Raw genomic sequence first — 26319 nt, 5'->3', positions numbered from 1 at the left:
CTCAAGGGAGAAACTGGAGATGAAAGAGATTGGGGAGAGGAAGATGGAGTTTCCTTGACTATGGCCCTGTGGGAAAAATCACAAGAACGAGGGAGGAGACCAAATAGAGTCCCTGGAGCCTTCCACTACATCCCAGTGCCTTCAGCAGGGGCAGATCCATGTAGCGATGACAGCACTATTGATTTTTGTGACAATGTTCCCACAGAACAGAACATCAAGGCAGAGCCAGGATGTGATGATGATGTGACATGGACCAAAATGATAATATCACTTCCTGGTCCTATATTACCAGGAAACAGAGTCCCTTTAGGTTCCGTAAGCAAAAATTATTTGTTGTGAAATGCTTCACAGTTCGTAGTAAGTTTTCACATTCATGATCTCATTCTGGGTCCCACAGTCAACCATGTGCTTTAGGCAGAATGGATACCCTGTCCCTTACTGTCAGATGGAGGAACTTAGCTCAGAGTCTAAATGATTTGTCCAAGCTGGTAAGGAAAGAGCCAGACTCAAAATTCTCTTTATTCTGGTTCAACCCCGCGTGCTCCTCCAGAATAACACCACACTTTCCCTGTAGTCCTCAGGCACCAGACAGAGCTCTGGAGGTAAGAATACGTGCCATTGATTCTACCAGCATGATAAATATCTCAAAAAATTTAAAATAACAGCATCATATTCAAACTCTTTAGCCAATTGTGACTTATGATTTCATTTTCTCTAGCTTTTGAGTTTGCTTAGCAATCATTATAACACAAGAGAACAGCAACTTTACTAATCAAACCAAAACCAGGTTGACCAACATTTTTCAGTAACATGTGTTTTTGAAGACAGGACACATGGGAGAGATTGAGGGAGTCTCACACAGAAGGGATTTCCTGCAGCATCACTGAAGTTTAGAGGTAAATATTAGCTCAAATATTCAGGTTCTTTAAAACGGACCTCTGGTTACCTCTTATGTGTATCCTCAAAGTTTGATTGGAAATAAATCAGAAAAACAGAAAGAGAACAGAATTAGAAACTCTATCTGGAAGGTGGTATGCTTCAAGCCGTAACACATTTCATAGGCAGTTTAAGATTCTAGAGTGGTAGAAATAGGCTTTAAATGTTTCGTAGCTCCTACAGTGCCTAACTCAGGATCTTGCACATAGCCAGCTCAATACATCATAAGCTAACATTTATCATAGCACTTTCTACATGCCAGGCACTGTTGTAGGCACTTTACATATAGTAATATGAAAGGAATACATACGCTTCCTTACAACAATCCCAGATACTATCATTATCATTTTCATTTTTATAGGTGAGGAAACTGAGGCACAGAGAAGTCAAATTATTTGCCTAAGGTCAGACAACCAGAGTCAGGATTCGAAGTAGGGTGTATTCTAAACCAAAATAGTATATACTCCTCCATGAAAGTGAGTGCCCTGAATTCCCCAGATATATCTGCTTTACCTAAGGAGTGGGCACAGTGTGCACTGTGATATAATCCGTCTACTTGCTTTCTTCTCAGGCCAGCTGTGGTGAGGGCAAGGAAGAGAGCTTGTTTGGAGCCCTGGGTTATTGGCCTCATCACCTTTATATCTCTGATTGTGCTGGCAGTGTGCATTGGACTCATTGTTCATTATGTGAGATACAGTAAGTATGGACTGCCCTGGCATCATGATTTACCCCAAATATTTCCTCATGTACATTCCTGTTTTGATTTGCCTCAGGCTTATTCATTCATTACTACAATTCATTTGCATAGCTGGTACAAAGAACTCTTTTCCTGCCTTGTCTCTCATTTAATCCTCACAAGCCAAGAAAGATTCTTTCTTCTATCTTTGATGTAGCAATGCTTCCTGCTGAAAATAACATGCTAGTTTTCATATTCATTACTAAGCAATAATCAGTATTAATTAGGGAAGACTGTAGGAGAGCTAGAGTCCAATGTCTTGAGTTGTTTGAGGTCATAGGGCAATCACCTTGATTTAAAATAATTCCAACTCTTTGAAATCCTGACAGTCCAATAAATTAATTATACAATCAAGGATCATAGAGAAGAAGTAGGCTCTATTCTGTACTAGTCAGCTGGAAAAATACTCATAGTGATATATTGTTGAATAAGTGCCTATTTCTGTTATTTTAAATCTCATCTTGGGGTATACTGCAAGTGATTAGAGAGGACAGGATATGCTGAGAAGGTTAACCAGAAAGAGGTTCACTCTGTGCTAATCAGGTACCTCACACTAGATGAACTATGAACACTGCTATGTTATTATAAAGGTCCCTAGGGTACTTCAGAAGAGTTCTTCCAAGGTATAACTACCCTTCTGAAGTTTCTGTCTACTTTGCCTCAGGTTTTCATTAGTTGACTCCATTATGACCTATCGGTTTAATATCTCCCTTAGTGAATAGATGATGCTTTGATATTCAAGACCCTGTAACCAAAGAAGCTAATCACTTGATTCTAATTTTATTGGGAATTTGCTTTCCTGTAAAGAGAAATGATGATCTATAAATTGGTGATCTTCTGCTAGCAAACACAAGTCCAATCTTAATTTCCCAAATAAGATGGATCATTTCGGGGCAGTTTAAAGAAAAAATATTTAAAGTAAAGATTTTTTTTGATAGAATTTGTCCACATGTAGGTCTTTGAATTTGGAGTATCTGCATCTTGATATTTTATCTGGGGCATGTTTTTAATAAAAAGAATAGCTAAAATAACTTTACAGTTCTACAGTCCCATTCTGAATATATTGAGTCCCATTATGTTGTAAGCTTCATTATTCCTGTCCATGGATGACTAGGGCTATGTTTTATTCACTTTTGTATTTCCAGAACTTAGCAGGATCCTGGCACGTATTAGATACTTAGTTAATGTTTATTGAATAATGAGTAATAAAATCGAATGAATCATACCTATGATATTTTCTTGGGGCATACTGTGGTTTTTCTGACTTCACAAGGATTTCCTTGTAATGCTAGGGGGTCTCATTACTTGGTGAGAGAAAATATTCCTTACTACTTCTCCTTTGCATCTTCCCAAGCCAAGTGCTATAAGGCTTATACATCTTACTCATATGCATACAATGAAAACCTGGCAAGATTTCTCCATTAACCTGTTCCTGGGTCCTATTGGTTAGATGATCAGCTGAGTAATATGAACCACACAACTCCCACTGCCCACACAGCACACCTGAATAAACAACAATTGTTGTGATACGTGTTACTGTCATGTTTGTGACCTGCCCTCCATGTGAGAACATAAACTAAAAACAGAGTGGTTATAGTACATGAGCATTTGAGAGCTGGAACGCCTAGATAACCAAACTAAAGCAAGCAAAACTGTTACAGAAACAGACAGACAAAGAAGGAGGTGATCAGACTTGGAAAAACATCAATTTAGCGTGAAACCCAAGGCAGCATAGAATTGGATGTGCTGTTTGTGTTCAGTGGCTTTTGGGGCTACATTTATGTCCCCTCTGTGATTTGAATAACAGAAGGTAGATCTATTATGAGCAACATCATTGTAGGTTATAGAATCACAGATCTGTTGGAAAATTATTAGCAAACTCATGTTCATCTTTATTTTTCTTACTTTTTATTAATATCCCCAATAACATCTTTCAACAACTACACATGCCATCTAATCCTGGCAACTGGCAATATGTTTTAACATTTAGTGACCTATTTGAGTCTATTGAGAAAAGTAAAATATCGACTATAGATAAATCGTTCATCTGGTTGAGGCATGTGAAATTGCCTGTATTTGACTATTTTTGACCTATACAAATGACAATTTCAAATTATTCAATCTAATAATTGAAAAAAAACCAGATCTAAGGATGTAGAAGAATGTTCTCTTCCTCTTTAGAACTTACTATTCAATGTGTGATTAGGTACCAGCAGCATCAGCATCACCTGGGAGCTTGTTAGAAATGCAGAATCTTGGGCCCAACTTTAGACCTAATGTAAACTATTGGTCAATATTTCAATAAATTAAAAACTTTGCTTGAAATTGGTATATTGCCAGGGACCTGCCTGCATTTCAGGTCACACTGGCCATTCAGGGCAAGACCATTCAGTGGAAGGGAGGTGAGGAAGGCAAAACCTTGCTAGGCCCTCACTTATGTGACTAATGCTCAGGAGACCCTGACCTTTCAGTGTCTCTGGCCTGTCCTCTATCTCCTTTATGTGTCACCCCAGGCCTTGTCAGAGTCTGACTGGTGGCTTCCCTCTCTGTCCCACCAAATACTCTGGACAGCCAGGATGTTCTTTTGAAATTTACCAGTATATTTTTTTGCATAAGTCTTACATAATGAGAAATTTATCCTATAGCCTCAATGAGTGGGTTTGGTTTTTTCCCACCCCAAGAAGTGGTGTTTAAAGAAAGTTTATGCTTTGGAAGTTAGACTTTGGCTTGAAACCCAGTTTGATCTTTTCTAGCTATGTCATGTTGAGGTTGGAAAATTTATTTACATTTCTGAGACTGTAGACCTTATCTGTTAAATGTGGATAATACTGCCTTCCATGGGGTTATGTTAGTTTCTTTTTCCTCCGGGGTTTAAGTGAAGATAGAAAGAATGAGAAACAGGAGAGAAGAGGTGAGAAATTGAGATTGGGTGAGGCATGTTCTGTTTTTCTATAGTAACCATATAGAACAGTCTTGATCACCATTGTATTCCTGATTCTCGACATAGGGTCTCTCATGGAAAAGGTATCCAGTGTTAATATTTGTTGAATGAATCTTTGGAGGGCTCTGTGCTTGCTTCATGTACAGGAGGTTAGAGGAAAATCTATGCAGCATTAATTCTTCAGCAGGCCAGAAACGAGGGCTGCTTAAATTGGATGCAGAAAGTGGATACAATGGCCAAGGAAGCAGATAAGATAATCCCTGTGGCTGGAGGGAGAAAATAAATGGAGTGACAAGGGAACCAGGTAAAACTAAATAGCTTTCCTGGAAGGTTATGTCAGGTTGCAGCTCTAGCTCCCTAAACTTCTATATACTGAACCCCTAGCATTTTAATCCCTATACTCATCTTCTTTAGCCAAAATAAATTTTCTTACACTAGAGTCTTGTAGCCCAAATTGATGTGTAGTTTACTGAATTGGGAAAAAATCTACTTTTGGAATATAAAAATGCATTTACTCTTGGGAAGCTTCCAAATCCATCCCTGTGTGTATGCTCGGATGGCATGACTTGCTGCTTCCTGTGGCTTATTCAGGAATGGATAATATATGACTAATTAACCCACAAGAACACCCAGCATTTCTTACTGCTTTTACACTCTAAATCTTTTGATGATGAATGTTGTTGTCTCTCATTCTGCGATAACCATGAAGCTCAGGGCAGGATGATGAGACGATGACCTGGGTAGTGACATTCTTTACTGTCTCAGTCTTTGTAGCAACCATCAAATGGGGAAATGATAATGCTTTACACACATCTCATGAAAAGTATGATGGGCTTTTGCCTCTTTCCTTGTAGATCACAGGAAGACCTACAATTACTATAGCACATTGCCATTTACAAGTAACAAACTATATGATAACTTTGGAAAAGAGGCTTCTAAAAATTTCACAGAAATGAGCCAGAAAATTGAATTAATGGTAAGTATTTTTTCTCCATTTCTAGGGCACATGCTATTACTTTTTACCATAATTTTTAGTATCTTAGTTTGTAAAATATCCATTCCACTGATCTTGCAATCTTTGCAAAATGGGAAGAGGCCCTACCTGAGAGAGAGAGAACAAAACTGACAATAGATGACTTGGAGAGTATGTCTGGCAGGGATGAACCAAGTGACCTTCAGCCATTCTTTTATTGTCCCTCTTACTCACTCTTCCTTAGCTAAAGCTACACTTTTGATCAACAGAATCCAGAATTCTGGGAATGTAAGGGTGACCCAAAAAAGGGTTGTTGTATCCTAGACTTCCTACAGAAGAGACATTGAGCAAAAGACCACAGGATTGAAACTATTCAGACACATATTTGAATAGTATTTTTTAGTATTAAAAAATATCTAACCTTGGACCAGTTTTTGGCACATAAGGTTATAGGAAACCCATGGATACTCATCTCTATCCTTAAGGTGTCGACATTCATCCTGAGGGATAAATCAAATATTTCAAAAAAATAGAAAAATTAGCAGTATAGGCCAAAAGAGCAAGGGCCTGTGTGATGACTTCTCATCAATGTCAGATTACTTAGAGAACAATTTGGACTTTTCCTGATAGTCTGTGAGGTAATTAGTGGTATGATGTGATAGAAAGCACCCTACACTCGGAGTTGGGACACCTTATTCTAGTACCACCTACTAGCTAGTGTTGTGTCATTTGGCAAATCACTTCATCATTCTGAACAAATTTCCCTTTGTGAAAGTTAAAGCACTAGAGTAGATAATTTCTAAATTGTCTTCTACTTCCAATATCCTGTGTAAAAACAGAATGGCAGTGACCCACCTGGAAATTTCCTGGTAGACTAGAAGCTTGAGAATTTTGATACCTTGCTGAGGAAGAGGTCAAATCCTGGTTGATATGTACTTGTAAACACCAAATCAGGGAAATATCTGAGTAAGCTCTTCTCTAAGGCTAAATATATGTATAAAATAAAGAGAAGGAAATGGAACTAAAAAGATCAAGAAACGATGCAACTATTTTCCTTGTTCTTTGTGCCATTCACTAAAATAAATTTTATAAGATCCAGACTGACTTAAATATAAATGAATATAGATGGGACTCTTTAATACTCTTCAAAATTAATGATAACTTTGAAATTATTTGATAAAAAAATAAACCCTTAAATAAAAATTTACAGGCGAATGCTGTCATTAGAGAACTCATTTGTATTGTGCTGATTTGTCTCAGAATTGAAGTAACTGTCCTTGGGTGCAAAGACTCAAGAGTCAATGACATTTAAAGAAAGAATAAAAAGGCTCATTGTCTCTGTCAGTCAATTACCAGCTTGTAGTAACTGTGTTTGGCAAATATCCACACGCTGAAAACACGAAACACTTGACGTGTTTACCTAGATTCCTAATTTAAAAATTTAAGTTAGCTAGAATTCTTATTTATAGTAGTAAAAAATATCTCCACAAAATACATTCTTCCACCTTATTAGAGTAAACCTTATAAGACATATTAGGCTAAGTATCCCAGTTCACATGGGCCTTCCTAAGAGCATTTTGAGTGCTGAAGTGGGTGCAGATTATGCCAGGATATTTGTCGACTTTTTCACCAGGTTTGGGAGCCAGGTGACTGTCATGCACTCATTTCCACGACCCAGCTATCACTTGGCAGAATTATTTCATTTCCTTTGTCTACCTACAGTAAAAGTCTATGTCTCAGGGTGTTAATGCTTACCTTTTCTTTTCAAAAAACTGTATGTTTATTCTCTTTTGTCTCTTTCTCAGTGTAACACAGCAGAGGTCACTGTTGGTCCCTCTACTTTGGTTCCCAGATCCTATAATTCCTAAGGCAGAGTTCAGTTGAAATCACTGAGTAGAATACCAAAAAAGATTCAAGATTCCTCAAGTTCAGCACATTGTGAAATATCAGTCCATGTGTTTTGTTTTTAAATTTTAAAAAAATTTTTTAAGCTTTGAATTAACTTTCAGAATTTCAGAAAATTGTTCTTAATGACATATTTTGAATATTTTTGGAACAGGTGAAAAATGTCTTTCATAAATCTTCATTGAGGGGAGATTTTGTCAAGTGTCAGATTATCAAGTTCAGGTATGTAGATCTAAAATGCTGACTTCTGAATATAATTTAAAGCTAAAGCTGTTAACCGCGTCAGTAATAAATACTGTTTGAAGTGCTAATAATATGATGTAATTCAATTCAACAAACATTCATTTGGCACCTGTTCTGTGTAAGTCATCGGTTACAATGGGCTTACTCATTCTCTAAACCCAAAAGAAAGCATTTGCAAGATGTTTGCAAGGGACAGAGGTGTTATTGGTGGCTATGTTATAGCATTGTGTTTTGGAAACTCTAATTAACACAAATAGGGACCTAAGCCACATCCCTTGGCTTACGAGCAAATAGTGCCCTATGTAAAATAGTGTAGTAGATGAGGTTTGTCTTTACCTCCTGATTCTCCTTCTTATCAATTTTTCTCACTTTCTTCCATTCCAAATATTTCTCTTTCTGCTCCAAAGTTTAAGAATATTTCAGATCTCTGATCATCAACCATCAATAAATAGGAGTTCAGAGCACAACATTTTAAGCAAAATGCCATATGAGGATCTTAAATAATGTATTGTCTTAATGCAAATTATTTGTATTTTTCAAAAGCAGGATAAGAACTGGGGTTGGCCCAGTGCCATAGTGGTTAAGTTTGCACCCTTCGCTTCGGCAGCCCAAGGTTCGCCAGTTTGGATCCTCAGCATGGACATACACACTGCTTATCAAGCTTTATATGTGGCAGTCGTCCCACATATAAAGTAGAGAATGATGGGCAAGTATGTTAGCCCAGGACCAATCTTCCTCAGCAAAAAATGAAGGATTGACAACAAATGTTAGCTCAGGGCTAATCTTCCTCACCAAAAAAAAAAAAAAAAAAGAATAAGAAGTGTTTCCAATATTATTTCAGTGACACAAACCCCATGAGTTATTTCTCAGTCTATTAATTAGCTGATATCTCTGAGGTGTTCCTTTGACTACTTTCTCCTGAAAATTCTATACTCTCTGGTGTTTGAAATATTGTTCTTCCTTGGATCTATTTCCACTTCTCCAAGCCTTAAATTTTCACTCCCTCAGGAAGACTTCATCCACCCACATGGCTTCATATGCTATTGAAATCCAAGTTTCTATTTTCAGTCTAAACTATTTTCCTGATTTCTAGAATTATATGCCTGCCCATGCACATCTCCACACGGGATTTCCACAGAAAATTCTTTAACTCGAGGAAAACTCAATTACACCAATGGTAAACCTAGAACTCATCACACACTCCTCCCTTTCCTGGGACCCTCACACTTTACGAATAACTAAGTTCTACCAATTCTATCTTCCAAATCACTTTCCATTTGGTTTACCTCTTTATCTTAGTAATCTTGGTACTCATTATTCTTTCTTTTATTACTGTAGTAGGAAAAAGTGTAAGTTTGTTGGAAAGATGAAGTCAGTCTTAGACATGTTGAGTTGAGATACTAGGGGACCATATGAGCTTGAAATATGAGTCTGACTTGGGGAAGGAAAAGGGAACTGAGCTGAAGACACACATTTGCTCATCATCTACTCAAAGTATTGGGAAGTTTGGGTGTGAATGGAATTTCTCAGAAAAAGGGTAATGTAAGAAAAAAAAGGATGATGAAAAAAGCTTGAAGAACAACAATATTTAAGGAGATGAAAGAAAAATAAGATCCTAGGAAATAGATAGGGAGGGATCAGGAAAGAAGAAAAATTACAAGAGAGGCACCAGTGATGATAAAGACAGAAAGTTTCAAGAAGAGAGTGATCAGCATTGACAAATACTCCTAAGAGACCAAGTAATATTACTAGAAAGAATCCACTGGCTATGTCAGCAAGGAAGTCACTTAGTGTCGAGAAAAGACTCCGTGGAACGGAAGAGGAGGAAGCAGACTGCAATGAAGTAAATATGAGGCAGAATATAATTTATCCTTTCAAGAAGGTTTGCTGTGACAAGAAGGTGAGAGATAAACTGAATAGCTGGGGAAGAGAAAGGGTTTTGTTTGTTTTTGTTTCTATTAGCCAGCCAGTATGGGGATTGTTTAAGAGATAGAAGAAAGAGTAAATAATTGATGTACAGAGTTGCAAGGCAGTGAAAGTGAATGAGATACATAAAAATAATCTCTTTAAAGCCCTGTTTCTTCAGATTACAAGAGCAATAAAAAATACATAAAATTCAAATAACATAATATTACATAAAATAGAAAGTGAAAACTCCAATAATTCCACTCCCAGAAATAACACATCTTCTTAACAATTTATTTTGCACATCTTTCCAATGACTGCATATAGATATATTTCATTCTTTAGCTGCTTGTATAGTGTTTCATTGCAACTATGTGTCAGGGTTGATTTAGCCAATGCCTTTTTGATGCAAGCTTGGGTTGTTACATATTTTTCTGATTTAAAAACAAAGTTACCATTAATATATGTATACATATCTCTTTGCACACACAAGAGTGTATTTGAAGATTAAATTTCTAAAAGTAGAAATACTGTATCAGAGAGGATAGATAATCAAAATTTATAATAGATAAATAAAAGTGCTCTCTAAAAATAAGATTCTAATTTATATTCCCATTTACAATTTATGTGAGTAGGGGTCGATGCAATGTATAGTGAGGAGTAAGATTCCTTGGGAACTGGTTGTATGTGAAAAAGAGAGGGTAGAGTAGCTGACAGAGCATGACAAAGGGCAGTCAAGGATGATTCCAAGGTAGTAACTCCTTCAAATAACACTAAGGCTAATTAACGCTCTACCTTGAAAATACAATGTCATGAAGTCAATACAATTTGGTCAAGCTTTTGAATATTATTCGGATTAGCAGTTGTTTAGGAAAGCCTGAAGTTTGCTTAGGAGAAATCACTGGATTTAAGCCACTGAGAATTAAGCCTGAAAGCCAAAGCCAGAGTTGATTTTATATTCACCATATATTATATTTGATAATTTTGAATGGATGACAAGAGAAGTATCTTTTTCTATTAATAACCGTGTACTTAACTAGATTGTTTGGTGGTAAGTGAGACTGTGAACACACTAGCTCACTATCAGGGAGGCTGAGTTGGAAGTTCTATATGTGGTAAACAATAAGCATATAGAAGGAAACAAATTTGATCTTTTAAAATTACATTTATGGTTTTGTGTATGTGTATATTTCAAATGAATGATAAAGAAAAAATATATTGTGATATTACCATGAATATTATTCAAAACTATATCTTCTAAAATCCTATTTTTCTTTCTGGTCCCAAGTCAAGAGGAACATGGAGTGTTGGCTCATATGCTGCTGATTTTTAGATTTCGCTCTACTGAGGATCCTGAAACCATAAATAAAAATATTCAACGTGTTCTACACAAAAAGCTGCGAGATGCTGTAGGACCCCCTAAATTACACCCTGAATCAGTCCAAATAAAAAGTAAGTTTATTTCTCTTATTTAGTTTAATTCTCTTACATAGAATAGCTCCATGTTAAGTTTGGTCTTGGGCACTGATTTAGAAACATTTTTTTGGATATCTCTAATTATGGAGTCTTGCCACCAACAGAGTATTTCTTTGAGACTAAATTGGTCCTAATGAAGTATTTTAATTTTTAAAACTACCCTAAACTTATGCCTCCCATGCAAGCCTGTCATTAACTCCTGGGCCTGGATTCTTCTTTTATATTGGGCCTTGTACCTTAGCTATAGAATCCAAAGATAAATGGAGAAAGTGGCTTTGTATATTTGTCCCTCTTCTTTTTCTTGTTGCTACATTTTATTTCTTGTTGCTACATTTCAGTATAGTGTGTGGAAAGGTTCGTGCCATCTATATGTTTGCCTTCAAATGGCATTGATATATTTTGATATATATATATATTGATATATATAGCTGTTTCCCTTAGAACATTAACCAATGAAAAATTTATAATTTATTTATACTTATTTTTGGTATATTTTACAACCAATTTGAAAAGTCTGAAGGTTTTTGTGTGTGTGTGTGTGTGAGACAGGGGGATGAAATAAACAGTGATAGGTCCTCATTATTAGAAAGTAAGAAACATAGGAGATCTCAGTGGTAATAAAAGTCTGGTTAAGAGCTAAGTCATGTGTTGTAAAATGATGCTAGTCTATAGAAATACTATGCAAACCACATGTACGATCTTAAATTTTCTAGTAGCCACATTAAAAAATGTAAAAGTAAACATGTGAAATTCATTTAAATAATTTGTATATTTAACCCAATATATTTAAAGTAATATTATTTCAACAAGCAGTCAATATAAAAATTATTCATGAGATATTTTATATTTTTTTTTGTACTAAGGCTTTGAAATCTAGTGTATATTTTATTTTTATAGCACATTTCAGTTTAGACTAGCCACATCTCAAGAGCTCACTAGGCACATGTGGTTAGAGGATACTATATTGGATATGCAGCACTAGAAACTAGAGAATAGAGGATGAGTAGAAAGAATGAATACGAAGTGCTAACATAAAAGCTAGTAGACCTAACTAGAGACCTAACCTGATGGTCAGCCACCTTACATGCTTAGAAAGGGAGGTTTCACTAGTCAGGGCCAGTTACATAATTTGTGGGGCCCAGTGCAAAATGAAAATGCTGCACTCTTCAAAAAGCAGTAAAAAAGGGCTGTTAAAGGTACTAAAATATAAGACTTTTCTTTCTTTCACAGTCTCTCTTGACTTACAGTATTTTTATTTACTCACGAAAGTCATTCTAAGTAAAAACATTAAAAGTTAAATTACTAGCATGCGTTTTACTGTTTACCTTCATGCTGTGAAATGTCAATTGCAAACATAAGAGCATTTAACTACTATGTATGTGGAATCATGAAAATTATACAACTGTACTTCATAGCTCATACATGTATGTATTTTGGTTCTTACCAGATCAATGGAAACACTACGCAAGGCTAGCTCAACCTTTTTTATTTTCCTTGTTGACATGCGCAAATTTTACGAACACCGTCTACATTCAGCTTAAGTGAAGAAGGACTGAAGGGTACTTCTATGTCATTATTTTCAGCAGAAGCTACTGGCTAATAAAGAAGTAATGGGAGCAAGAAAGGATATGATAGGGTCCCTTGGTTGTTTGTGACTATTAGAATGTCATTGCTTTCATTCTGTGTTCTAAGCATGTTCTGGTTCAAACAGAAAACATGGCCTCCTGGGACTGTCAGTGCCTTCTGTTTACTTAGTGGTAGACATCACACATTTATCTTGTACTCATTTTGAGTTTGGTGAACATTGTGGGTCCACTGGAATTCTGGGTTCAGGGGGTATTGTGAAGGATATATGCAAATGGAGCAGCAAGAACTCATGGAAATACATATTGTGTGCGTCTCCTCTGCTCATGCCATGCTCTATTATCCTATAGGACTTCACTTTCAAAACACAAATTATGAGATTAAAATTATTGAGAATTTCAAGACAGTGAGCATTAAAATAAATGCAAGGTCATGCTGAGGGTAGCAGCAAGTGTAGATACACAAGTCACACATCTCTTAGGCGGGCCTTGTCAGTATTGTCAATATGCGAAGCCAGAACTTTCTCCAGGAAGAGCTTGAGATAGAAAAGAACAAATTATTTAAACAGAGAGATTAGTGCTGGTGCTTTTTAATATTTACTGAGAATAAATGGTCTTTCTTCCTTATTTATGCCATTTTCCCCAAAAATAGCCTGAATGGAGAAAGTCAGAAGGAAGCCTTTCTAGAATATAAATTTCTAGTAAATCATTACTATTAAACACTAAAAGAAAAATTAACAATAAAATTTTTGCATTTAGATCTCTCATCCTACCATATTCAAAGAGAATAGTTTTGGTCTTTGGAAATCTACTGAGTCAGGAAATTTGAGTGCTTAGAGTTTTATGTATCTGTTGGTTGACTTAGTGTTTGCATAGGGTTAGGCACTGATTGGTGAGAAGTCAACAAGCTAAGGAGCCATTGGCTAGAGTTGAATGACAAGTTGAGGGCAAATTGTCTTGCTGAAACTTCAGCAACAAGAAAACCTAGAAAGGGATAATATTGTTTTTAAATGGGAGTGAAGACTAATTTCTGGAGATGCCATTTGGATATATTATACAAATGGCACTATGCCTATGAGTTTAGTAAAATAATCTGAAATAATGGTCAATAAAAATATTATTGCATTTGGGGAATCAATACTATGGCTTAGACCAGTATTTCCCCAAAAGAGACTGTGGACAACTTGCATCTTATTTCTTGGTATAGAGCTCAGATTACTGGGCTTCAACACAAAACTACTAAATCAAAATTACTGGGAAAAGAAACAGGAATTTACAATACAAAGATACTCCCTATGTGACTCTGATCCATACTAAAGTTTAAGAAACGCTGTTCAGATCTCCCTTCTCCCCAAGGCAATGAACACACAATGTCTATGATAAACTAACTGTGTTGCTTTCTTTACAACCTAAAGATACTATCTTATAACAGAATTCAGCAGCCTTTAGTATTTGAAGTACTTGAGGCATTATGCAGTTCTGATGTGCTGACCTTGTTCTATTCACCTTTTCTGTGTATTTCAGAAATCAACAAGACAGAAACAGACAACTTTCTGAACAATTGTAAGTTTAATATATTTATTAAAATTGCATAGCCTGAATGTAAAAAGTTAGCACTAGGTCATTTAGGCTTACTTTGTGTGGTATTACAGGGTCAGAGTAAAGTTTGATTGACCTGTACACAGCCTATGGTGACTTATCTTATCTCTGAGGCACACTTTATTGCTGAAGAGTAACAAAATTGGGAGAACTTTGGAGTGGATGTATGGGTGCCTGTGGCAGACGTGTAGTGGAAGTGAGTTGTGCAGTTGTTAAAGAGGCAAAAAATACTCACTTCTCAATGTTCTGATTGCAGATACCTGTTGTATACTCTCACAGAAGTTTTCTAAAAGTTACATAAAAATAATCTGTATGTTGTTATCTTTTAGCTAGAGGCAGAGACTTATTGTTACTCTATAGTAAATAAACTCTTCTTGATGTTATTAATCTCGTTATGGAAATTACAGTCAATTACGGAGTTGGGGTATATGTTGATGAAATTACTGAAGAGCCAAATAATATCTTCACCCATATTTTAAAAGTGTCCATATTTTAAAAGTCTAGTATTTCCCTTCCCCTGTGGCAGAGTATCCCACCATGATTTAGAGAACACATTTGATAGTTATGGAATTAGTACAGAATACATTTCTCTTAAAAGATGGAAGGAAATGTGCAGCTGACCAGCTCAGAATGTTGGTTAATTCACAAACTTAACTAAACATGAGACCAAAGGATAATCCCATTATTTAAATGGCATATATTCTTGCCATCAATATTTACTGGGAACCTACTATATGCTAGTGCTGTGTTAGGCAATAGGGATATAAAATGGATGAGCTATAACCCCTGCCTAAAGCAGCTTATATTAAAATGGGACTAGATGTATGAGACTAATGCATGAACATATCACTCTAAAACAATAGTTCTCAAACACGAGCAATTTTGACCCCCAAGGGATTATGCCCCACTGTGGCATTTTGGTTATCATCATTGTTGAGGAGGGGGCTGCTATTGGCATCTGGTATGTACAGGCCAGGGATCTTTCTAAACATCCTATGATGCACAGGACAGCCCCCACAAAAAGAATTATCCATACCAACATGTCAGTAGTGCCAAGGTTGAGAAACCCTGTAATAAACAATGTTGAAGAATATATATATATATATATATATACACACACACACATACACAGAAAGAGGAAGAGATACATATGTATATACATACATGCACATATATAGATAAATATTATTATTATTTATATTAATATTATTATTATTTTTCATGGAAACATCAAGAAAGTCATAACTAATCCAGTTTGGGCGTAGGAAAATTGTTAGAGAAAGCATCCTAGAGGAGGTAATGACTGATTCAAATCTTACAAGATGAATAGGAGTTAAATAAATGAAACAAAGCAGTTTAAGGTAAGAACAAGAGAAAATGTTTGATGCTACTGGAGCACAACATACAAGAAATTTGGGACATAGTAACACAATTTTATACTTAAACACAGCTGCTAATACATCACTTCTCTTTGGCAGGCTGTGGGACACGAAGGAGTAAAACTACAAGACAGGGTCTCAGGATCGTTGGTGGGACAGAGGTTGAAGAGGGTGAATGGCCGTGGCAAGCTAGCCTGCAATGGGATGGGATCCATCGCTGTGGAGCAACTTTAATTAATGACACATGGCTTACGGGTGCTGCTCACTGCTTTAGAACGTAAGTCCTGAACCTTGAGAATGATTAGGGATAAGCAAAGTGCACTGGGGCTTGGCAGGAAGGAAATACCTCATGAACCTTGAGAGAGATGAGTTTAGCATAAATTAAAGATAACGTATACAACACAAAGAGAGTGGGAAACTCATAAACCTTAATAAGAGGTTTTACAGTCTGGAAATGGCATCAATGTACATGTAGCTAAGTTATCCATTGATAGACACACAATAATTTGTCAAAGGAAGCAGGAATTTTAAAGTCGTCTTTGGATTTTGAGCTTGATATCAAAGAGAAGACCCATATCTCTCTGCTGCATCTTTATCGGAGATAGAGGCTAGATGGATTGTAGTTTTGACTCCAACGGGGAAATTCCACATTGTAAGAAAGCATTAAATACAAGGAAATTTGATAGTACCAAGTTATACAACTGAAAAGATTGACTAGTTATATTCCAAGGAATGCAGACTTTTTAACCTTATGCAAAATGCCTACAACATACAGGATAGAAATGCTTTGTTAAATTATTATGTAGCCTTTTTGGTTTTCAGAGAAATGTGTATGTTTTTGGGTAGGCGACATGGTGTACATAATACATTTAGTTCTCTCATTCTGTATAGGATATGCTTTCCATATATCCCTTGGAGTTACTGATGCCCTAACATGTCAAATGGCCCTAGGATTTGGAGTGAGTGACTTGGCATGCAGAATGGCATGTATATCCTAAGAAACATGCCACTGTGTCATTTCCATCTCATCTGACCCCTGAGCCTGATTCTCAGATTGGAAAGTTTGTTTCTATACATAAAAACTATAATTTAGAAAAGAAAACTTGTATTGACACCTGCAGACTAAATTGTTTAATATAAATCATTATATTGGTAGCACGGTGAAGTGGAATTTATTCTTCACACTTTCCCCCCAGCTATAAGGACCCAGCCAGATGGACTGCTTCCTTTGGAGTAACAATAAAGCCTCCAAAAATGCAACGAGGCCTCCGGAGGATAATTGTCCATGAAAAATACAAATATCCATCACATGACTATGACATTGCAGTTGCAGAGCTTTCTAGCCCTGTTCCCTACACAAATGCTGTACACAGAATTTGTCTCCCTGATGCGTCCCATGAGTTCAAACCAGGTGATGAGATGTTTGTGACAGGATTTGGAGCACTGCAAAGTGATGGTAAGCATCTTAAGAAAAACTCAAATCATAGTGATCTAGTTTGGTATTCTAAGGCATTTAAAGAATGGACGTCATTATGCCAGAATATGTTGGTGGGTTGGTCATATGGACCTGGGCCAAGTCAGGCCTTACTTGTGAACCAAGTCATTTAGAAGACACATAAATTCCTTCATGCTGTAGGTTACTATCAAATGCATCACTACTACTGTAGTAATGGTGCTTGGTAAGGTGTCTGAAAGAGTAAATATGTCTGAAATTTTTACTAGGGAATTACCTACGTAAGAGATTAGGGATTATTAATATACTCAACTGTGAATACTAGATAATTATAAAGCCACCATTCTCTGCTACTAAAATTACCTTCTAAGCTTAACAATGGAATGGAAATTACTTAAACAACTTGAGGTTCTTTCCGAGGCACCTAATTTTTCATTTAAAATAGGAAAGAATTCTCTTCCCAAATATTACTGTATCTGAAAAAATATATATCCTAAGATTCTTTATCACCATCTTATCCAATAATTATGAAAGACTTTCTTCAGGTTTATAGAATATATGTATATCTACAAATATAAAGAATATTTTTTCACTAGGTAACACTCAAAATCATCTTCAGCAAGTACAGGTGGATCTTATAGACACTAAAACCTGTAACAAACCTCGAGCTTACAATAATGCCATAACTCCTAGAATGCTATGTGCTGGCTCCTTGCAAGGAAAAAGAGATGCATGCCAGGTAAGTGATTTGACTGACTAGTATGCTGCGTAATTTTTTTTCACCTTTTATTTTGAAATAATTATAGATTTGCAGAAAGTTGCAAAGATACTACAGAGGGGTCTCATGTACCCTTCACCCAATGTTCCCCAGTGGTTACATCTCACATAACTACAGTACAATATAAAAGCTAGGAAATTGACATTGGTACAATGTGTGCTTCTGGTTCTATGGCATTTTTTCACATGTGCAGATTTATGTCACCATCACTGCAGCTGAGAACTATTTCATCAACACAAAGATGTACCTTTATAGTAACACCTACTTCCTTCTCCCATCACTGTCTCATCACTAACACCTGGCAATCACTAATCTGTTCTCCATCTCTATAATTTTGTAATTTCTAAAGTGTTATATAAATAGAATCGTATGGTAACATTTTTTTTATAATTCCATTTTGATTTATCTGTTAGTGTTTTTGACTAGACTATCTCTTTGTAGAAAAATTTTCAGAGGTCCCTGAGGTTCTGAACACTTTTTCTTTTCCATTCCTTTCTCTCTGTTGTTCAGACTGGGTAATTTCTATCATTCAATTTTCAAGTTCACTGATTTTTAATTCTGTCATCTTCATTCTTCTGTTAAGCCTATCCAGTGAGTTTTTTCAATTTTATTTTTATCATTGTATTTTTCAGTTCTAAGATTTCCTTTTGATTCTTATTTATATCTGCTATTTCTCTGCTGAAACTTCTTATTTTTTTCATTTGTTTCAAGTATGGTGGTAATTGCTCATTAAGATATTTTTGTGATGGCTGCTTTAAAATCTTTGTCAGGTAACACCAACATCTGTGTCATCTCAGTGTCGGTGTCTGTTGATTACCTTTCTCATTCAAGTCGAAATTTTCCTAGTTCTTGGTATGATGAGTAATTTTCAGATGTATCCTGGACGTTTTGAGTATTATGTTATGAGACTCTGGATCTTATTTAAATCTTCTGCTTTAGCAGGCCTCCTCTGACATGACACTGGAGAAGGTAGGGAGGTGCTGTCTCCTTCCCCACTCATCCTCTTTTGACAGCTGGGTAGAGGAGTAGGGCCTCATTACGGTTGGATAGAGGTGGAATTTCAGGTTCCCCACTGGGCCTCCTCTGATACCACTCTGGGAACTAGAGTTACTGCTGGGAACACATTGTTACTGCTCCCCTTGTGGCCTCCACTGACATCTTGGGGTAATGGCCTCATTACTGCTTGGCAGTGGTGAAAGTCCTGACTCTCCACTAGATCTCCTTTGACATCACCCTAGTGGGAGAGAGAGTTATGCCTTGTTGCCAATGGGTGGTAGTCCATGCTCCCCAGTTGGTCACTACAGGGGAGAAAGAGGAGAGCTTCATTATCACCTGGCAGGGACGAAGGTTTGGCTTCCCACTCAGCCTTCTCTGACACCAGTCTGGTGGGGGATTGGGCCTCCAGACAGCCTGGTAATGGTGGAAGTCTAAGCTTCCCACCTGCCCTTTGCTGGTGGGAGTTGGGGTGGGGCCACAGTTTTTTCTGTCTGGCTGGAGTAGAGAAGATGTTGTCTAAAAGTCTTCTGTTTTCCTATGTCGCCATCTTTCTGGTTCTTTGGCTAGAAAGAAAAGGCTATTCTTTTTTTGTTTTGGGGGCTTTTTTTGGTGAGGAGGCTTGGCCCTGAGCTAACATCCGTTGTCAATCCTCCTCTTTTTTTGCTTGAGGAAGAGTGGCCCTGAGCCAGCAGCTGTGCCAAGCTTCCTCTATTTTGTATGTGGGTCGCTGTCACAGCATAGCTTGATGAGCCATGTAAGTCTGCATGTGGGATCTGAACCCGCAAACCCAGGCCACTGAAGCAGAACACACCGGACCTAACCACTATGCCACCAGGCAGGCCCAAGAAGGCTACTCTTGATGCTTTTCATCTGCACCTGTTGGCAGGTTGCCAGGTTGCTGGTTTCTTCAGTTCCAAGTCCAGGGTACCTTTTAGAATCTTTTTATATTTATTTTATTTCTAATGTCCAGGGTTTTTCTTTTTCTTTTTCTCTCTTTTATTTAAAGCTGTATTTGGCTTGAGCAAAAGGAATAAGTAAGTTTATTCCATCTCAGGAAGAGCATAGACATCTTTTTGAGCCCTGATTTTGCTTTCCAGTATGTAGGCTAGCACTGTCAACTTTGTGCCTTTGCCAGATATGACAACTATGACCTCTATGTCTTCATCCACATTGCTGATAAAATCTTGGAGGAGGCCAATAACTGATTTCTTGGGTATCTCGCTAAACACCCCTATAATTTTTATTTTGTGATTTGACAGACTTTTTGTTTAATGTGCTCTGTTAGCCCCATATTAGTCTTTAAAATTTCATGTTACTCTGTATGCTTCCAATCTGGATCCATAGAGTGGTATATCATTCATTTCTAAGATTGTTTTTAGAACTTTCCATGTTTTTTCTCTCACATATACATTGCACCTGTTTTTTTGCTTTCATTGGGTCCACTTCCCTTAATCCGCGACTGACTTCACCAAGGTCCTTTCCCAACTTTTATCTCTGGATTGGTCACTTGAGCACTGTTCTGTAGGCTACATTGAACTCTTTCACCCAATTGACCTTTCTTCATACTCTTGGCAAATGCTCAAGATTGTACTCACTTTGCTGTGTTTCTTTTTCTGCTCTGAGGCCCTGATTGTTTGTGGAGGAAGATATGGAGCAACATAGATTGGTCCCATTACAAAATTTTACAGAAAATTCAAGTCAATTCTGTAAATAAATCTGCCAAAACAAAACCAACTTAGTAAAAGATTTCATTGGATCCTTGTTATTTGCAGATTCTGTACTTGGAAAATTACATACTTGCTAAAATTTGCTTGTAAACCCAAAATCAATACACGAGACACTTTCCTGATCATCCTTGAACATGAGCAGAATGGCAAAAAAATGAGTCACTCAAACGCATACACTGTCACCTGAGGTTGAAAAAGGTGATGCTGTGCCTTCTTGTTTCAGCTTTTATACCCTAAACTTGTGTCCTTTTTGTGGTCTATTTAATGCCACATTTTTCACATTTTTGTGGTTTTGGTGGTGATTTTGCTGTTTCAAGTAGTCACCAAGTGTAGTGTTGAAGTGAAGTGCGAGAAGGCTGTGATGTGCCTTATGGAGAAAATACGTGTGTTAGATAAGCTTCATTCAGGCATGAGTTACAGTGCTGTTGACAGTGAGTTTAATGTTAATGAATCAATAATACATATTAAATAAGGTATCTTTAAACAGAAACACACATAAAACATGGTTATGTGTTGGTCAGTTGATGAAAATCTGACCAGAGGCTCATGGAAATCTACCCCTGTTTCCCCTAGGCACAATGATTCAGTATTCTCTAAGCATTTGCAGCAACTTCTTAGAATATAACTACCGTGAATAATGAGAATCAACTGTATTTTATCTTCTTTGACAGTCATAGAATCATTGTTTAGATATCGTTCTAGATCTTCTCTCATCTTAAACTCTTTCATCCTACTTGCCTCCAATTTTACTAAAACTATTGGAAACATCTTGTGCTTTCATATTTGTGATCATCCTTTATGATTTTCATTCTCGTATCTTGGCCTCTATTTATAGTAATTTCTTTCCTAAAAGTTTCAGAGCTACAGCTGTATGCCTCTTTAGTCTTTTACTTTTAAGTTTTTATTATAGAAAATTTCCAATGTATGCCAAAATAGAGAGCACTGTATAATGAACCCCTATGTACTCATCACTCAACTTGAAACAATTGTCAACTCCTGATCAATCTTATTTCATCCCTATATACCCTAATACAATTCCCTTTACCCTCCCCTTCCCACCCTAAATTGCAGATCTGTTTTGAAATAAATCCCAGATGTCATGCAATTTCATCTGAAAATATATCCCTTATTACAATGCCGTTTCGATGAGGGTATTAGAGGTGAATGGCCATTACAAATTTGCAGAAATAAAGAAGAGGAATCAAATCTAGCCCTGTCATTATAATACCCTACTTTCCCATCTCTGGAGGGACCCAGAACCTGTTCTTTTTTTCTATTTTATGTCTAGCATCCACAATTTTTGCCACTTGACTGGCTTCATATATTTTTTTATATCTCAGAAATCATCAATAACCTCATATGTAAAAATCTTCACTTAGATCTCCTACTCTTTCCCATCTCAATGGCATTTGGCCACCTATTGTTTCTTAAAATATGATCCTTCTTTGAATTCTATGGTCCTGAAATATGATGATTTCCTCCTCTCCTTCTCCAAGTACTCAGTTCTGTTTCCTTCTCCTTTTTCTCTTCCTCTCCTTAAGCCTGACTATCCCTCAAGACTCAGGTCTTACATGAAATTTTTCTCTGCTCTCTATATACTCATTCAGAGAAGCTGTCTTTTCTCTGAACTCAGCTGTCACTTGAATGACTTCCAAATCTACCTCTCCAAAATTAACATCTTGTCCAAATTTAGTCTCACATTTTTACCTATTTTAAAACCATTTCCATTCCATGTCTTAAGGTCTTAGTATAAGACTAAAAGTTGTATATGTGCCATCTCAAACTCAACAGTCATCATGAATTGTTAACTAATTTTCCATTTTTACATTTCTCATTTATGTGATTGGGTTTCACTAGCCTTGGAGCCTTCTTTTACTCTTATATCTCCTTCACATGTAATCAACTCAATTCTAAGATATCTTCCCCTTTTACCATATCTTCCAGATTTATCTCTTTTGTCTCTATTCCTTCTGTTAACATCTTGATCTATTCCTTCATTACTTCATATCTTGATCACTACAATTGCTTTCTGGTTTGGTTTCTTCTAATTTTAAAAGATTCTGTTACATGCATTCCTGAATAAAATGTCTATTCTGTTTCTCACCAAATCGCTCACTAAAAATAACAGGATTTATGGGAAAAATAGGGTAGAAACAGATCAACAGACCCCTCAAAGGCTATGCAATGTTGTAACTAGAGAACTAACAAAAAAAATAATTGTACCTTGAAAAATGACTTGGACAGTGTAGGCAGGCAGAATGCACAGGGGGCTGGTGGCTGATTTAGGGGATATTAAAAATGCACAGAAATGATAGAGTGGAAATACTGGCTTGCCAAGGCTGAGACAATGAGCAGAGGAGGAAGTACAACGTGCCAGAACCCCAGAACTAAGTGAGGCTGCAGTGTGCCTCTCTGGTGGGGGCGTCCTGGGCACAAGCACTCTTTTAACATTTTCTTAAAATAGATCCCCAGAGGCTCCTGCCTGCGCATTAGCTAAGTTGAGAGCTTTTCTCTTTTCTTCTGAAGATTGTAATTCTATTCCCATTACTCTGGCTCCCTTGCCTAAGACAAAGCACATATAAACCATCCTAACTTCCACCTGATACTGACATAGCTTCCCTATTCACCAATTGCATGTGAGCTAACTAGTGTTAGCAGAACAGTCTAGATCTTTCTCTATTTAATATTTACTGGACTCACCTTACTTTTCAGCTTGTAATGCTGTTAGATCCACTGCTATCTTTTTGCTTTAATTGCTTTATTCTTCGACTCTTTTACTCCTGTCTCTCAAACAGATTTAAGCTTCGTTGTCTCTGGCATCTTCTATTTCTTCATCCTAATCTGCCCTGCCTTCATACAGGCTTGGGTTTCAATTATCAAAATGCTTCAATTATTCAAATAGCTTCATATGGTACATCTTATGTCTGTAAGCAGACTGTACACTCCTTGAGGGCAAGGCCTGTGTGTTTACACTCTTTTTACATCTCCTATCACATATGAGGGTGTAAGTAAATACTTATCAGTTAATTGATTTAAAAATTACAAACATATTATCTCAAATTCAGTTATTATTAGTATTAGTTAATATTTTTATAGGGACAAAAGAAAATTCACAAGAAAGTTAGTATAACATTGAGGGAAAAAAGCATGAGCTTCTGAGTCTCATCACTCTGGATTCAAATTCAATTCTGCCACTGAATAGCATGTGACATCAGGCAAATTATTTAATTTCTATGGGTTTTGGTTTCCTTATTGCTAAAATGGAAAAAATGAAACCCAACTCCATGTTTTGTTGCCAGAATTACAAGAGTTAAGGAGATAATAGGTTAATTAATTAAGAGCTTCATAGAGTGCTGAACACTTAATGGGTGGACCCCAAGATTTTGAGGAAAGATCAGCCAGTACATTTGGAGTATACAAGTCATAAAGAATTGGAATTTGTAGCTTTATGTATGTATTTACTAAGTTCTGTTTTGCACCAGGCTCTATGCTAAGCACTTTACATTCACTGTCTTCCATAATCTTCAAAATTATTATCAAAGGTAGGCATTATTAAGAACATTACAAATAAGTAAATTAAAAGTCTCAGCCAGCTTGGAAGGGACAGACTTGAGATTTAAACCTCGGTGTCTGACTCTAATGTTTGTGCTTTTTATCAGTAATAGACTCTTCACCCTTCTTTGGGGAGCTATGTCACGCTCATAGAGTACGGGGAGTTATTTTGTCAGATGCACTGGATAAGTTAAGAGTATTCTTCTCCAAAGACATGGAGCCTTTAACCTCAATGTACTGAACCCTGAAGCTAAGCCAATTTTCTGGGTGGTGGAGGTCCTCCTTTATGTGAATTACTGACTTAGACAGAGGGATCACTTCTGCATTTGAGCACACTGAAGACTTTTGAAGACCCACCTTTCATTAAACTCAAGTTAGAAAAGTAGCAAATTCCTCTGTAATGAACTGAATTATTAATTACTAATCTCTCCCTTCTCCTTTAGGGTGACTCTGGAGGACCACTGGTTAGTCCAGATGCTAGAGATATCTGGTACCTTGCTGGAATAGTGAGCTGGGGAGATGAATGCGGGCAACCCAATAAGCCCGGTGTTTATACCAGAGTGACTGCTTTCCGGAACTGGATCGCTTCCAAAACTGGTGTCTAAGAGAGAAAAATCCAGTAGAATGGAATGCATTTTTGTGCATAGGCCATTCTTAGAATTACAGCAGAAGCCTTGCAGGTCACCTGGATCTGACCGATCTAACTAAACTGTCTACTTGATGCATATACTTCCTTTCTAGCTCTGCTTCACGCTGAGTATCCTGCTGCTGCCAGATGGATTCTGTCCCAATTTGCATTTCTTTGTTTTATAGAAGTTTTCTGTCATCAAAATTTTGGCTTGTTGACGTAAATTTCTCATGCATAAATACAATTTGAAGTGACCTCTTCTTCGTTTCCCCAGCTTCTCTCATCTCAGTAGATTTCTATTTTCAAGGTACAGGACAAAGAGTGAAAGGAAATCTAAAAATGAAAGAACTACATTTTGATGTACAGGAAAGGTGTTTTTTTTGTTTTAATGGAATGAGGAAAATGATCGTATTTATTATGAAAGGCCAAGTAAACAGACAGTAAAATACCAAATACTTCATGATGGAGAAAGAATGGGAAATAAGTTAAGGAAATACAGAGAAACCAAGAAATAGCTTTATTTTCACTTTCAGCAAACAACTAGAGAGATAAATGTGGGGAAGATTCTGTTTTCTTGTGGCCTACAATAGCTATACAAACTTTATATAATGTACTTGTTCTAAATTAAGGCAAATAATATTTATTTAGCATTGCACTGCTGAAGATATCAACATATAATAATAAAAAATGACTAAATCACCTATTTGCTTGACATTATAATATGACAATCCATGAAGAAGGGGAAGATGGGGAAAATGTCACTAATTAATTTATTGCAAATTCTTTTAAAATCTGAGGCTAGAATGACAATTCATTTAAGAACAACCAGCATACCTTACGTGGTAGGATTTTTGTGTGGTTGAATGAGAGGGAATGAAGAGAGAATCAGTCCAAACTAGGAATGAAATGGGATTATCACTAAGTGCTTGCATGTTTGTATTTTAAGCTTTCCCAAACTGCAAAGCCTTGGTGGAAGAAGGTCCAGGTGTTAGTGTGTAGCTGTAGTCACGCAAATGAACCTAGACCTCAGACCTCCATTTTGAGATGATTGCAGATCCCTCCCCACCCCCTCTACCCCCTACCCCCTGGGTCTCTTAGACTCCTCTGGGCTCAGATGGGAAGACTTTATAGGGAATTTATTCTGGAAGCTGCCTTCCTGCTAGGTCTAGTATGGCACTGAATTGCTAACCGCTTGGATACAAAACTGAAGAGTAAAAGCCCAATATCAGCCACCTTCATAATTTTAGTGTTGGTAAATTACTTTTGAGTTGTTAGAGACACAACATGCAAGTGATCCGGGCCATTATGAAGTTAGGACAGGTGCCACGACATATGCCGTGTTAATGGCGAGATTTGACTGAATCTTGCCCTTACCGTTTCTTCATTGTATACAGCTACTCATGCAAGTTCTGTATTGCACCATAACCACCTTGACAATCAACATTATTGGGAAAAATTTGACTTTTATTGACCCAAATAATATTGCCATATGAACCGATAAAATTTAGA

The 26319-nt window shown here is 36.9% G+C and overlaps 1 protein-coding gene across 1 annotated transcript; it reads left to right on the top strand.

Annotated features, from left to right (window-relative positions):
- Positions 1-60: 60 nt before the first annotated feature.
- On the top strand, positions 61-25867 carry LOC131409242 (transmembrane protease serine 11E-like). Its single transcript, XM_058546336.1, has 10 exons — positions 61-315; positions 1506-1632; positions 5468-5589; positions 7646-7713; positions 10928-11091; positions 14223-14261; positions 15776-15953; positions 16873-17132; positions 17726-17868; positions 24626-25867. Exons 1-10 carry the CDS (start codon positions 61-63, stop codon positions 24785-24787), a joined length of 1518 nt encoding a protein of 505 aa, XP_058402319.1. The 3' UTR covers positions 24788-25867.
- Positions 25868-26319: the final 452 nt, after the last annotated feature.

This window comes from Diceros bicornis, chromosome 8, assembly GCF_020826845.1.
Source record: "Diceros bicornis minor isolate mBicDic1 chromosome 8, mDicBic1.mat.cur, whole genome shotgun sequence".
Taxonomy (NCBI): domain Eukaryota; kingdom Metazoa; phylum Chordata; class Mammalia; order Perissodactyla; family Rhinocerotidae; genus Diceros; species Diceros bicornis.
This window is presented reverse-complemented; position numbering and strand designations above follow the sequence as displayed.